This window comes from Apteryx mantelli, chromosome 15 (genome assembly GCF_036417845.1).
Source record: "Apteryx mantelli isolate bAptMan1 chromosome 15, bAptMan1.hap1, whole genome shotgun sequence".
Classification (NCBI taxonomy): Eukaryota; Metazoa; Chordata; class Aves; order Apterygiformes; family Apterygidae; genus Apteryx; species Apteryx mantelli.
This window is the reverse complement of record NC_089992.1, coordinates 25,314,955-25,331,119: the sequence shown is the minus strand read 5'-3', so window position 1 is coordinate 25,331,119 and position 16,165 is coordinate 25,314,955. Positions and strand designations below refer to the sequence as shown.

Sequence of the window (16,165 nt, the reverse complement as noted above, 5' to 3'; positions counted from 1 at the left end):
TAAATTGCTTTGCTGCATGGGGGCAGGGAGGGAATCCTTACAATGCTCCGAGGTCTTTTTGCTACTTATTTTTGTATGCTGTGAAATATATAGGAATCTGAACCATGTACAGTGACACTTTTTAGAATTTCACTTGCAGGATGAATAGGTTTCAGGAATGCATTTCATTCCAAGACATTCTCATTTCAACCACTCCATGGTACTGTATTAATGACACTCTGTAGAAGTTATATTTTAACCAGCATACCATCAGACTAGACTAAGCTCCATATATATGCAGATGCGTATTCTGCAAATTATATATATACACACATATGTGTGCACGCACGCATATGTATTTAATTACTTAATCTTATCCAGATTTATGCATGGAGACTTCCTAAAAATGAACCACTTCTCCAAAAAAACAAAGTAAAAAACACAACAGACTTTCTTCGAAACTGATTTTAGCTGAAATGCTGCTTTCTAATGTTACCACATGCTTGTGCATCGTAAGTCTTGTGGCAATTTCCAAGGCCTGATGCACATATTGGAGAATTATTTTAGCTGTAGCTATTCACAGGGAAGGTTAGTGGCGCAGAGCACTGACAACGCAGCAAACGACGGTATCGATCTCTTCTCAGAATCCCTGTATGGGCCTTGAGATAATGCAGCAAGATTTTGACCTTTCGGCGCCTATTAAAATGCATAGTCTAACTAACACAAAAACAGATTGAATTACCGACACAGAATGCAAGTAAACACACTTTAAAAGGCTGGCATTTCCGAATTTTACTATTTATGGACCCTACACAGAAAACACCATGATACGATTGCTTTGAAAGCAAGGTACCAAAGAACAAGGCATACACGCACACGTGGAGAGATATATGCTGTATAAATAACTACGCTTGATTAGATATGTAACCACGTCAAAGGCATTTAAAAAGTCACAGACAGGGCAGAGACCAGAATCAATCCATCCCTCTGCCAGGTCCCGCACAGTATTTTGCCTGCTGCTTTGCCCACCCTGATTTTATAACCAAGTTAACTGCCTTTTTGCCCACCACTGTCCTTAGAAGACCACCCCTAGTTGAAAATCTTACTGTTCTTCAACTCATCCTCACACCCTACCTCATTCTCCTGTTTTGGCACATCCTCTCCCTACTCACCATAACATCCAGTCTAACTCTTGTTTCTCTCTATTTTACACCAGTTGGATACCTGCAGGTTTCTGCATTCCCTCATAGCTTATCCAAGCCACGTCCTTGGTCAAATTCATGTCTCAAATGGTGCTGAAGACAGGACAGCACTGTGCCCGCAAGCGCTCTCCTATGTACCCTTGGGAGCCCGAGCAGGTACTTGCTTTCAAATCGATAAAAATCTCTCCTTGATCTAACACCTCTCTGTCTTGAGAACAAACATGAAACTCAATTACCTGGAACTGGGCACTGATGCTGGGTGGTTTTTTCTTCTTGTGGAGATGGAGCAGAGATTTTGTGATGCGATCGTGCAGCGTCAGGTTAGTCAGGTGCTTGAGGGACTTCACATCCAGCATATGCTGTGGAAGAGAGACTTATTTTGTTCTTTGTAAACACAGCAATAACCAGACCTTGTTGCCATGCTATCCTTTACACCCCTCTTTATATTCCCTCTTCTGCAGGGCTTCCTAACCACCCTACTCAATCTCAACGGGAAATGTCGAGGAACAATGAGTTAGCTCTACTCCATTTTGGCCAGAGCCAGATCCACCAGATCGTGTTCCCCCAAGCTACCCTTGGCCTCGGAGGACTTGCCAAAGGGATCCTTGACCACGTAAAGTTTGTCTCTGCCACTCACTAATGGTCAGCTGCAGGCAAACATGAGCACCACAGAAAAGTTGCCCCTTGTTGATTATTTTGATGGAATGGTAACACCACCTCCAACTATGACCACTGCAAATAATTCATCACACACATGCAGAAAATGAGCTATTAGACATAAGCAGCAGGCCCTGGGGCTGCACTTGTGTGAATAGGAAGCTTTAGATGGAAAACACATGCTTGCCAGCAAGACCAAAGTATCCCAGCTTTGATTCAAGTGTCTGGGGATGAGACACTCCAGGGGAGAACTTGGTTTGCTTGAAAAACACATGTACAAAAGCTAGTAGAGATTTCCATTGGACAGCGAACGCTGAGAACGAAACGTTAGTCCACAAAGTCTATCCTACTATAGATATCTCCTTTCCTTACAACTGCTATGAAATGGTTGCTTCACTGCACCCAATTTATTCACTATTAATTAACAGTAAATTTATTAACTGTTTCTGGGCCTCTCCAGGCACAATCAGTATGCAACAGAGAACAGTAAAACTAAAGGTTGCTCCTTGTGTTCCTGCGGGAGAGGAAGAAATCAAAGCCAAAGGAAAGGTAGTCAGTGTTAATGCTTTGCAGGCTTCTGCTTTGGGCTAACATACAACTGAGATGGACTGAAAACTATTTAGTAACTTCATAGTCTGGAGTGTTAATCAAAGGAGTTATCTGCGTAGAAGTTACGTGTCTTCTAGCACAGGGACATTCCAATACTGGCTTCAGGACTGCAGGAAGCCTGCCAGAGCAGCTTGCATGGACTGCAGCTCGCCCAGCTGCTCTCTTTTTCCAGAGATCATTTCATTACGGGCAAGAAATGGGTTTTGGGTGCGTATGTCGTCCTGGTGGAAACCAGTGCCTGCTCCACTTTGCCATTATCTGGGCCCCTGCTCTTTCACCACCATGCAGATGCACCACTGCTATGGTCCCAGGGCAGAGAAAGGGCCACGGCACACAGCGGCTCTCTCCAGTGGAAAGTTATGGGGCTACACAGCAAGAAAGCACCATTTCTTCCATATATTTATATCATGCTGTTCAGTTTTAAGCAAGTAAAATTATTATCAGAAGACAGGCAGCATCAGCCAGACGTTCTCCAACTGCCAAAGCGGTATCAGCATTGGCCGCAGAAAACATTATTCTTCCAGTTACGCACAACAGATCTCTTTGCATCTGGTGTCTTGGAGCATAATAAATGCAGCCAGGACGGAGGGAAACTGAAGCAGTATTAGACAAACAATTTAAAGGTAACGGGCACTATAAATCAAATATAGTATGCAGCAATACTGTAATCAGGGTGGAATTAACTAATTGCAGAGGTTTTCTTCAGATAAAATCTGCATCATCTAGGTAGGCATCCCGAAAGTCAGCCTGTCTGTCAAATACCAGGCATCTTGCATAACCTACTCACTTACTTCAATTTGGAGACTTAATTATCAAAGTTCAACAGAGAACGAAGGACGCAAGTGCTCACATAGCCCTCTCCCAGGGCAAATCACTGCTACTATGTTCTGTGATCCTTTGGTTTTACAGAAAAAGAGCACCGAACGGAGCAGGCCAGAGCTGATTTGCCAAAGGTCTTGGACTAGAAAGGAGCAATTTTCCTTACACACACATCAGCATTTCAACGTTGTACCTACAGTTTTAACCCTGTAGCACAAGAGGTAAAAACGTTGCTTGTCTCTCACCTTTGGGAGATTGGGTTTGGCTTTGAAGTTCTTATTTCGCCTGGGGAGAGAAGAAACAACCCGTATTAATCCAAGCATGCAATCGCAGACTGGAGTTTGTGCATTCGCTGTTGTGATATTCACGTATAATAGAACAGCTCAACTTTGCCATTAAGAAATCAATCTCTTTCGCGTTAGTCCTGACATACCCAAGTCAAAGGGCAGAAGTGGGTTTTTGACACTGTACAAGCAATAAACCTAGCACAAGGTCCAGAAAAATGAACACAACAGGAATTTATGAAATAAGCCCTTCAAAATCACCTTAAGCAACTGCTTCCCATAATCTGCACTGCAACTACGTTTCTTCTGCATTCTGCAGAGTAGTCTTACAAATTTAGTCGTACACGTTTAAAAGGAAGGTATCCAATTCAACCAAGTGGTTACATCAGAAGTGATGGGGTGAGTAGGGGAGCGGCACCACAAAACAAATGACCACCCTGCTTTCCCGTATCACACATTAACTCCAAGCGCTCTGGCAAGGGTTTCCGAAACTTCCAATGAGCATGTAGCATGACTCACCAATGTCATTTCCACATCTAATTTGTAATGGAAACTTTAATATCACGTTAAAAAGTGTTACTGCATAACATCACTGTCATATCTTGAGACTGGTTTGACCGGCAGATTCATTCCCTCTAACTTCCCTGTGCCTGTCATTGCAAATGAATGATAAGAGACCGAATAAATCAGACACACAGAACCTACTGAGGTTGCTTTGACCCAACCTTGCAACGTCCTAGCCCACTTGGAGCTCTGATTTTTTTTTAAGCTAGAAACATATTCATTTATTCTGACTATTTATGTCCCTATTATTACCCATGCTGCTTATTATACTCCAGGAATAAAGCCAAAATCCAGTCCTTTTGTACTAACATGAGAATGCCGTGGGCCCTTTCCAGCAGCTTGCTGTTGGTTGAATTAACAAATATCCCATCTTTGTCTAGGAAGGAGCTCGGACTGGAGAGTCTGCTGTGCCGAATCCCCATCCTGCCATTCCAGCCCACTCCGTAGGCATCACTGAAATGCAAAGCAGGGCAGTCACAACACACACTTTCAGGAAGATGTACAAAAATCGTGGTTTTTTTTTTTTTTTTTTTTTGACAAAATAAAGAGCAGAGAGCATTTATTTAAAAATCACCAAAAGCTTCTAAACTGGCAGATTATAAAATAATTCAAAAGAAAACGACAATCACGAGTTCATTCTCTTCACTAGTCATTCACTCCCACATGACAAGTTCACAATGCCAGACACAACATGTAAAGCAATCAGCTAGTTAATCACGTTTTAAAAATCAAATATGCATAAAAAGAGCCAACTATCATCAGGAGAATAATAACACCCAGTTCTCTCCGGTAGACAACTTAGGTCTGCAGATACCTGTGGCACCTTTTTGGGGGCTTAGGCAAAGCCTCTCCCTTGGCTGCAATACCCTGGGGGCTTTTCCAGCCCTGCAGAAATGGCCGTATGAAATAACAGCGGATCCAGGTGGGATGTGGGGTCCGCCAAACCACCAGAACTATTTCAGGCAGAAGAAAAAGGAATAGGAAGAGACTCAACACATGGAGGAGAGCAGTAAAGCAGTCTTCAGGCCAGATTCTGAAGGGCATGGTCATTTAAATGGGGTCTCAGGCAGGCATCACTGTCTTCTGGGGTCGCCCACTAAAGCGGCCCTGAAAGTCCTTATCTGGAGGAAGGGGAAATATCATCAAGGGCCAGACTGAAAGAAAAAAGTCAGACTGAAAAATTGTTACTTTAGCCAGCTCTGAAAGTCTGTAGCCTTGGAGCAATATGACCCTGAAGTAGTCGATACAAGTTCTCTTACTGTCTCAACCCGGTGCTTCTCAAATTCTTCCCTAGTTTCTGTTAAATCTGTATTTTGACATACACTACCATCAAAAGAAAGGATGAATCACAGCAAACTGTGCTCTAGGACTTACTATTATTATTTCTTTTTTTTAAAGCCGCCCCTTTGATTCCAGAAAGGCCACCAGGAAGCTTTAAGAAAAAATTTAGTTTAATATCTAATTTAGTTTAGCATCTATCTGTAAACATCTAGTTTAGTATCTCACCATCCCACCGTCTTTGCCTTTACAATAAAGGTCCTAGCTGTCAAAAACTTCCTACTTGCTGGGGAAAATCACAGGTTGACTAGGACCACGAAACCTCAGTGGCCACTTTCAGGAACTGCAACCCTGTCATTAATCCCGGGTGACAGTAGAGCGCTCTTGCCTTGGGACAGGATGTGGTTATACGGATTCTGAACATGATTAAAGAATAGGAAACCCTAGAAAGTCCCACGCAGTTTGACTAAGAGATAGAAATGGTAACTCTACTCATTCCCAACGGGCACACTAGAGTGAATACGCGCATACAGGGTCCGCCGTTTGGTCACTTGGGAGGTTCATCATCCCACCAAGCAGAACGGACTGTTTCAAGCCAGATGGGTCATCACCCGCTTTTTTGCACACTTCTTAAGACATCAATGAACAGCAAACGGTTTCTGCTGCGTGAAAACAGACAGCCCAAGAGCTTTTGGTTAGCGATGGCATGGTTTTAATTAAGCAATGGCTGCTGAAGGCAATTTGAAGGCATGCTGTCCTTCTGATGCTTTCCTGAAGCCCGCTTTCCTCCAGCTGCCCTAACAGCATGTGTCAACCACACAGGCACTTTCTTCAGAGGAGATCTGAGGAGCGCGCGTTGCTCAGTAAGCCCTCCTCGGCTACTTCCGGCATGAAGTCATGCCTCAGATCTGCTTTTAGAAGGATGCCCTGGGCGATCCTGTGGGTCGGAGCTACAGCGCCCGCTCAGCGGCAGCCACACGATAACGAGAGCGCTCTGAAGGAAAATTCCTCTGGTTAATTTAGCGCTCTAAATTGCTTACTGGCCTATATGTTAGAAAGTATTGGGAAGCCATAGCAGTGCAATCCTGAACAGAAGGATAATTAAATAGCATCGGTTTTCAAGTAATTTTTTTTTCTATGCTCATCACCTTTATTTCTGTCGCTGCCCCTTCCTGTCTGACAAGTGCAACTTATACCCACTTTTTACGAAGTCATGCGCCTCCAGATCAAGCTCATCTGCAACGAATGATGCTAAAATTGTGTGTCTATTCCAAAAGTGCTTTCTGGATTTTTAGAGATCTTAATGAGAGATTACATTCTGGTTTGCACTTTTGGAAGGATGGGGCTCAGATGTTTGGGGACCAGGCACTTACTGTATATTTGGGAACCAAAGATTAAGGAACATGTTCCTGAGGAGCCACACCAGGAGAAACATAGTCCTTGTGGTGCCTCCATAAATACATTCTCTGTCAATCACTGCAAATATGTCAGCCCTGTCCAAGGAATAACTGTCTGTCCTTACTCTGAGAGGAACCAGTTGTTAGGATACAGCTGCTGAGGATGAAGGAAAAAAACCACAATAGTTGTTACCCTTGATCTCCTGGACATTTAAGGGAATTTGTTTGCTATGCTGACTTGTTTTAAGCCAAATAAATACAGCTGACCATAGACTGAACTCCACAGCACGGAGTAAACAAATATATTTTTCTTGCTCCCTGCTACTCTGATGTGACAGTAGGAATTTCCCTGCCTTTACAGAAAGCACCAGTGATGGCCCCTCACTAAGGTAACGGAAATGTTCTGGGCTAAGAAAACACCGGCAGACGTACCCGCCACAAAACACACCTCTGGGGTTTGATATGTACATTCAGAAAAGAGAACAAATCTGTTAAGTGGGATGGGGCTGCGCGCCAACATCCAATCTGAAGGCTCTCTCTTGGTAAGCAACCTCATCCTCCTTCAGCCTACTGAGATGTTACAGCTCCGGAAACACGGCACAGGCTCCATCTCGCACCTCAGCAGCGACATTTCCGACCGCTGAGCTCCTCTTATCTCTACGCGAAGATCTCCGCGTGGAAAAAATTTCGCATTGCATCACCTTTAAGGAAACCTGAGCAACCAGAGGAGCTAGAAATACTGAACGTCGCTTCTGAAGACTCACAATCGGGTAGGATGATTTTCGCGAGCTGGAATTCTGCACAAGACTTGGGAAAAGCATCGAAAATTTATGAATTTAAATGATTTAAGGGAGTCCAGGTTTCCCTTTGAAATGGAGACACTTCGCTTCACAAGAAGCTTAATTCTGAAATGAATTTGGAGAACTTTTTGCAGAAGGGGCACAGATCTGTGCCTCCTGAAGCGCAGAGCTGACTCACAAGCAGAAGTCTTCATTCAGTAGTTGCTTGAGTGGCCAGAATTTTCAAGGAAGGCTTAAAAAAATAATCTTACAAGCTGTGAAAACAACCAAATTCAAATTCACATGCTCTAACGTGACAATGAGGTAGAGGAGCTCCTGTGCATCAAGAAACTTGCCAATCATCAGAATTACCTTCATGCTAGTCATCAGGTTTCCCTTGATTTTCCCTTAACAAATCTGCACAACAAGCAAACGTTTGAAAATGTACCATTTCAAGCCTCACAACTTTCTGGGTCCTCCACACAAAGCAGAGCCTGGAGGCCTCAGACCACTTGCATACACAGTTCCACTTGCATACCAGTTCCATACACAAACGCATCATCTTTTTGCCTTGAGAAAAAGCCTCGACAAATTCTTATTTCCTTGATATTGGCACATTCATTAATTTTTTTGCATGCTTCTTACCACCTCGTACATCACCACCACTTACAATCACTGCCTTTCAACAGGGGAAAGTTGGGCTCCATGTCTGCTGTTAAGTCAGGTAAAGACATTTAGATATGACCACATGACAGGGAAAGAATGAAAAGAAGACAAAATTTAAAAAAAGAGCTGGAAGAAACATTACTACAGTCACTCGTAACAACACACGATGTTCTCCCATCCGAGACCTCCTTGCCGTGCTAAGGTAAGAGGAGCAGACTTACCGCTGGCTTCTCTCGTTGATGGTATTGACTCCCTGAAGGTCCGAAAGGGGTGTCCGTGGGCTCTTCCGAGTAATACCTAAAGCAGCACATCAAAACAAAGGTTTCGCCTGGCTCTTCACTAAGGGTCCATGAGCGCGGCCGCAGCTTAGCGTCGACTGGGGCGAGGAGGAGCATGCACTTGTCATGGCACATGCTGGGCACGCAGATGCGGGCGCCGAGGAGGAGTCGCCGCGGTGGCTGCCGCATCCGTCGGCAGCTAAGCTCTACCCCTTCGCTTGCTACATGGTCCTCAACCTTACAAGTAACGCTGCTTGCTGAAGCGGACGACTTTTCCCTCCCACGCGGGCGCGTTTTGCTGGCGACGGGGCTCGCAGAGCTGACGAGCCAAAGAGGGGCGAAGCAAGCGGCTGCCGCCGCTGCCAGGGAGCAGCGGGGCAGCAGCTCACCCGCCTCCCGTCAGCCCAAGCAACTCCCGAGCAGCAACGCGGGCGCTCCTCCGCGCGCCCGACTGCCTCCGTGCTCACGCAGGCCGAGCGACGGCACGGAAATCGGGTGCTTTGAGAAAAGGCAGAGATTTAGGTCGCGGCCAAAAGCGGCCATTTCTTCTTTGCACGCTTTTTTCTGCAAATAAACGGACACCAACATGCATAGCAAGTGGCACGCTGCTGCCAGGGGAAGCCTCAGGGCTTGCAAAACTAGGTCTTCTCGGATGGCTTAGCTTTAGTGCATCGTGTATGAAAAATAGCCAAGGAAGCTATAATGCAATAGTTTCGTAAGCTGCAGAAGCAGATACTTCCCCTGTTATCTTCTCAAGAGGTGGAAATGTTTTGTAACCAAGCGCTTAAGAAGATGACAGAAGGCAATTTTTGTGGAAAACAAAATACCTTTCAAGTCACTAAGATACGTACATTTAAAGACCTGAGAAACTTGAGTTTGACGTGAAAACAGCCAAGCAATTTTTAACTGTCTTGAAATCTCTGCTGTGAGAGAGGAAACATTGTAGAGCTCCCTTGACATTGCAAAAGCGTGTATGCCTTTACCCTGATATTTCTGCAGCAGAACAAAATTTTTGGGGGAAAAAACCCCCTCCAAAATGAAGGAAGTCTAAACCATAGTTTGTAACAGGATGGGAAGAAACAATAACGTATTCCCTCCTCACATTTATCACTTTCATATTTCAAATACCCCTGTTGCTGGGGTAAAAGCTGCCGTAAGGATCTTCTCTAAAGATGAACGCAGAAGAAAATAGGCAAAGATTGGAGCCAGCCGTGCTAATCTGATTTCATTTAACATGGCCTAGAGTTCAAAACTTCCTTTTAAATCTCCCTCGCTGCAGCTTAAGCCATCATCTCTGTTACATTCCCCTGTTTGGAGGGACCTTTTATCTGTTTTGAGCCTCCCATTTCCCCCCTCTAAAGCTTCTTCCTTAGAGCACAGAAAGCCAGTTGCTTCAACTGTCTGAAATAACGCAGAGAACGACCATCCTCGATATAAGGCAAAGAGAACTGCCGTCAGGCTTGCTTTGGAAGAAAGAAGAAATGAGAATAAGAATTTGCAGCAATAAACCTCTTGGAAAAACTGAGTTCTGCTTTTAGAGCCCGAGAGCAGAAAACTGCAAGGCTAACGAAGTGCACCGATTTTGCTAGAGGCATGGGATTTTTAGGCGCTGTTTTAGGTATCTATCTTCCTCCTCCTCTTTATTTATTTATTTATTTTTTAAACTATTTGCTTTTCCGGAGAAAGACTGGAAGGGAAAAAGTGGGCAAATTCAAACAGCTGCCCCGTGCTTCCAGTATGAACTGATGCACAGACATTTCCCCTCAGGTATCTTTGATCTTTCCGGCTGTTGATTCAAAACACATTCGAGGAACGAAACATATACACAGCTATCATATGGATTTTGTACAGTAAAGTGAAATTCTGCTCAAAATACGGCAGTTTTGCAGTGTTTTGTAAATAGTTTTGCAGCGTAGCAGTGGCATAGATCACTGTTAATAGCGCGGAAGAGATGTGGCTAAATTTAAAATTCTTCACTACAGTAAGCAAGAACATAATGTCTAGCTGTGTATATTTATATAGTATATACGCCTGGATGCTTTCCCATTAACACGCAGAGGGCTCCTTTAACATAAAGCATTGCATTTTCTTTAGAATGTTTTTGACCATAATATTCATGGAAAAAAGGCTTTCACTGTTATTTCAAAGATTTTTGGTTTTTTTTTTGTCCATGCCCTCCTTTCTGGAACAAACTCTGTCCTCCTTCGCTTGCCTTCACCCCTGCGCTTCCCACCAAAGAAATCCCCGAAAGAAGAAGCCAAAACCACCGTCTACCCAAACGAGCCAGACTGAAATTATGAAGACAAGGCTGTAGCAAAATAGGACTTTGCATTGATGGGGAAAAGAAGATTTCTATTTCAGGCATAGTGATGTAGCCCTTTTCCGGGAAAAGGGGGGGGGTTTTAGAAATGAAAGGTGAGAAAGCTTTAGATTTAATCCGATGATTTGCACATGGCTTTGAGGATCCTGAATAATGAGTATGCATTAATAAATTGCAGATATTAATACTCTGCAAGCAAAGAAAACAGTGGCGTGAGTAGAAACCCCTGGTTCCCTACAGCCAGCTCAGGTGCAGGTTGAAAGGTTGACCTCTTCTACGTTGCAGCAATAAAATTATTCCGATCTCCAAAATACATTCGCCTTTCTGCAGCTGGAGTGGCTTCGGAAAGATGGACCGATTTGCCTGCCAGATCTCTCTATCTGCCCTCATTGAGACGAGCTGCGGCTAACACCCAGTTGACTCCCTACTTAGGAACATCCACCGATAGAGACTGTGCCAAGGACGGCAAGGACGTAACTTCACCTGACCTGCAGGAAAAGCTGAGTGCCAATGGGCAGCTCCAGCCTGACCGCTCTCACCTGCAGGTCCCCCAAACTCAGGATCCAAAAATACATACGCTCCAGCCCTGGCTTCGCCTGTCGAAGAGATTCAGCCAGGAGAACCAGCTTGTAAGAGCACACCCCAGGCGAAGACGTCAGTGATTTCTGAACCCCGAACGTGAATTACTTGCTCGTCAGGTCAGCTGCTCTTGGCCAATCCCTAATTTTGCTCCCAGATCCCTAAGCTGTTTTTATCGTGAGAGAGAACTGTATCGCCACCCTAGTAGACAAAGCTACATCGTATTAAGCAAATTTTTCCAACGTTGAACTCAACAGCAATATATTTACATAGGACTTCCCCGCTTCACATTAAATGAGGGCTCTATTTAAACGCGTCTCTTTGGCTGTATGGGTTTCCTTCTTCATGTTTAGGCAAATTGCAAACTAAAAACCCCTGAACCTCTCCCATTGCTAACTTACAAATCCTTACCTGCAATTGAAATCACTATATTGATAATCACCAGCCTTTTAACAGTTTATTATTAGCAACGAAGTCACTTCATTAGGAAACTCTATTGCTGTGTTTGCCTAACTGCTTTCTATTTCCTCGTAGCAGTAAGTAATAACAGTGGGAAATTGGAGGAAAAGAAAATGAAGGTAGAGATCTGAAGTAGGAAGTAAAACATTTCCTCTGCTCCCCCAGTGCTGCCCACTGCAGGGAGCAGAGCAGAGAAATCTGATCTAAGATTTCTAGCAGGAAATACATATTTGCAAAGAGTTAACATGCAAGCACTGTACTTACCACGCTCGTTTCTGTAGAAGCAAACCTCTGCATTTTGCATTTAGCCATAAGTTGCATGATTTCCAAGGCAGCCACTTGGGCAGAAAAATTGCCCTTACAGGCTGCTCGTAGCAGCGCTCTATTTCTATAAGCTTTAGTATGCAAAATGGAGGAGAAAAACTGATAGAGCTAAAAATACAAGCACCAAATACATGTATAAATATATACATACATATATAAGTATATACATATGTATATATGCTCCCTTTTCAAAGTTCGCCTCTACGTTTTAGCACCGCTCCCTGCAAGCGGTAAGGCAGCTCCTGAAATCACGGTATGTCCCGGTCTCCGCCGGCCGCCCGAGTGAAACGACGGCACGGCGAGCCGCTCTCGCGAGACGGCTAGCGCCAGGGCCTCGCGCGGCCGGACTCCCTTCTCCTCCTGCAAGAGGAGCCCGGCCGTAGCAATTAGTAGCGCAGGCAGGAGTGTCCGTGGTGTCATGCAGAGCTAGTTTAACATGTAACAGGGGAGGGAGAGAGAGAGAAACGGAGACCAAGTGCATCTTTACCCACCCGTTCCATAAAAAGGAAAAAAGTTGCCAAACACTTTCGTTTAAGTAAAAGCCCTTGGAAACAGCGTAGGTACGTTCTCAAGCTACTGTTCTTTTAAAAGTCTGAAGAAATTAAGGAAGTTGTAATTAAAAAAAATTTAAAAGTAGGAAGACTGAGATCTGGCTGCAAGCTGGAAGTCAAGCTCGAGCTGTACCAGCCACATGCCTTAAGCCAGGAATGCTCCTCGTGGCTCTGCAGTGTTTTGAACTTCTTGGCACACATGTGATAAATGAAAAAAACCCTCATTTCAGCATCCTGACTTGTGTCAGCCATAAACTGGGCAAGGCCTAGCAAAACGCTCCAATAGCTGAAGAGGCATGGGTTCGTATCTGAGTTTGCTCTTAAAGCTCTGCCTAATTTCCAGTAGGCAAGGGCTCAATACCCCTTGCTTTGGACAGCCTGCTTCCTAGGGCAGCAGGCTTTCCCGGGGGGGTTTCCTTGTGCGTTTTCACCCTCGCTACCCAGAATGCACCTGGTTTCCATTTCCTGACGTGAGTGTGGGATCAGAGAGGACGGCGGGATATGGAGCCTTACTGTACTTCTCCTCCTTGCATCTCTGCAGGATCTCTAAGCTCCTCTGATGGACTGGGTGATGGAGAAAGCTAAAACTATCCACACTTTTCAAAACCGCACATGGCACTGCATCATCATGCCCTTGGGAAGCAAAATAAAAACAAAAAACGGAGAGAAGAGAAAGATTACGTGAGCAGAAATCAGCAGAGAGTGAAGAGCAACGCTGCCAACGGCCCTGACCGCCCCAGCGCGCCGGGGTCCGACGCCGCGCTTGGGCTCGGACCGCAGCCGCGCGGAGTGCGGCGGTTCCCGTTGCATACGGCCACGACACAATTTAACTTCAGTTACCCCATGACAAGGCACCGGGACGTGCGGACCGGCGTGGCCTCGGCGCCGTCTTGCTGAGGACGCTTTGGCCCTCTGCCCCAGAGGAGCCCATTTGCCCCGTGACCGTACGGCTGTTTCCCATTAACTGCAGGAGATACCAGCTCCGTGGCTCTAATTGCCTTAAGATCTTTGCGAGCCAGAGCACTATAACTTTATGATCGCTCCAAGATTGTTTGAACAACAACAACAACAACAACAAAAAAGATTGCACAAATCTTGACTTTTTTTAACTAGGCCGGGCAAAAGCCTTTCCTCGCTCCCGTCAGCCCTTAGCCTCGGTTTCCTGCACAGGTGCTCGCAAGCACGGCCACCTCCAAATCTGCTCTGGTGCCTATCCCCAAACCACATATTGCTGAGATTTGACCATTAAAAATAGAAATTACTCATATTAGCAAAGGTCCAGTATTCCTTGAGAGAACAAGGACCGCATCTGGGTGGGATTGCGTTTGGGCAGGAGACAGGAGGGGGCACGGCTGGAAGGAGGTGGTGGAGAAGCCACCTCGGCCAGGCCGGGAGGACTTTCACAGTCCAGCGCCAAGCCTGCAGCGGGCAAGACATTACACAGGTGCCACCTCTCCATCGTCATTGAAATGCTCAAGTAAATCAGAAAAGCTGTGGGATACGTTCATGCTCCTGCTGAGGTGTGATGAGGGGCCACCTCTCCATCATCATCGAAATGCTCAAGTAAATTGGAAGAACTGTGGGATATGTCACGCTCCCACCGAGGTGTGATGAGGTCACTGAGGAGTTACCTTATGTCAGCATATATCGAAGCATTTAATACCAGCGCATTAAATCATCAGAAAGGACCAGTTTGAACTTCACAGAGGAACGCTGTCAAGTATCGTCCTTCTCACATTAACATCGCTTTATATTGCTCAGTGCAAGAACAGTTTTCTTTTATTACCTTTATTTGGCAAATACTGTTTTTTGTTTTAGATGTTATTCTTCAGGGTTATTTCGGTGCCCAGCTTTGGGAATTCTGCCCAAGTCGATAGGATTTTTTGAACAGGACCCCTTCATCAGCGCTAGGACCTAGGTTCATGTCCCGCGTTGCAAAATTACACCAAGAACATGGCAGAAAGCTCCGAGTTTCGGGAGCTTGGTTTATACGAACAGTTCCAGTTCTAAGTTTTCACTGAGGAGTTACTAGGACTATTTGCCCAAGAAATTCATCCTGATAACATAGCAGGCTCCAGAGACATCAGTCGGCCAAATTTATTTGCTAAAAAGCCTTGACAATGTTCCTTTAATCAAAGTTCATGAAAAAACAATCAAATTCAAATGCGCGGCTCTTTTGGACCATCTCAGTCCGCCCAGATAAACTCAATAATGAAAAAAAAAATTCAACCATTGAAAAAAGTCCTTTAGCTCTCTGTATCGAGCCAGATCGCTCTCACATTTTGGATTCGAGGAGGGCTGGCAGCATTGTGAGAGGCATCTCTTGGGCAGAAGAGCCATGGAGCCAACCAAAACGCACAACGTGGCACCGCTTTGCTTCTATGCGCCTCAAAGCGACGGAGGATGAGCATGCCAGCGCTAAAAGCTGCACTACAGGAGTATTTGGAGCACAAAAAAAGAAAAAGGAGAGTGCCAAATGCCAGCAGTAAGAAACACTGATTATCCCCGTGCCGGCACTGCTAAAGCAGAGGACAGACGTGCTCGTAGCACCAGTCGGCGCTACTGGCGTAGGCAAGGAGAGAACTGACAGTAGTACAGGGGGGAAAAAGAAAAACAGAGCAATTTTTGCAGAGCTTGTTAGACACAGGCTAGAGATTTTTCATGAAAAGCTCAGGTTGGTATTGCAAGCATAACCGCAGGCAGGCAAAAGCAATGTATATCAATTTGGGTCTAATGCAAAAGAATACAAAGAGACTTTCTTTAAAAAAAAAAAAAAAAAAAAAGCGGCACGTTTCAGACATTTTTCCACTTTTTAGTCACACCTGTCTGATGGACCATAGCCGAAGCAGGCAGGACTTCAGGAATCAATAACCGGAAAGCATGTCTTTTTAAAAAACCACAAAATTTACGCATGCATGCTTGCATGAAAGGATGCGGGGTATAAATGCAAGCGTGTGAAGCTATTCTTAGCTAATCTACCATAATTTTGTCACGACCTCCAGGTCCATGTGCACTGAGGCATTCAAATCAGGCTAATTAAAGCCAGCAAGGTTTGGTTTAACACTAAAAAACAAAATAAGCTGAAAACACATGCTGTCTTCAGCTGTCTGCTTTTTTCCAGAACCGTTACCAAAATGGGTTAATTCTAACGCCAAGGGATTCTTCCATAATTCCCAAATACCTTCTGCCATAGATGCGTTGTCCAGATGAGTGCTTTGGGGGTTTTACGAGCTATTTTGGAGACCGGGGGCACAGCCACGTTTTGCCTCGATTTGCACGCCTGACCAGGGGACGGGCACGAGGTCTCAGCGGCAAAACGAACCTATCTGCAGCGTGGGGTTTCTTTCTCATTTTATAGGCAGCGACGGTGCACCAGATTTTTTAAAAATGCACCGAACTAGGGAACTTTGTCATTCATGA

At 45.0% G+C, this 16,165-nt stretch overlaps 1 protein-coding gene across 1 annotated transcript in view; it reads right to left on the bottom strand.

Moving 5' to 3' along the window:
• MYO9A (myosin IXA) overlaps positions 1-16,165 on the bottom strand; it is a 175,744-nt gene that overhangs the window by 42,861 nt on the left and 116,718 nt on the right. Inside the window, exons 14-18 of the mRNA XM_067305346.1 lie at positions 13,259-13,378; positions 8,456-8,531; positions 4,424-4,567; positions 3,512-3,551; positions 1,418-1,540 (exon numbers count right to left, since the gene is read on the bottom strand). Of these exons, the coding sequence (XP_067161447.1) occupies positions 1,418-1,540; positions 3,512-3,551; positions 4,424-4,567; positions 8,456-8,531; positions 13,259-13,378 (503 nt within the window). The remainder of the gene's footprint in view (positions 1-1,417; positions 1,541-3,511; positions 3,552-4,423; positions 4,568-8,455; positions 8,532-13,258; positions 13,379-16,165) is intronic.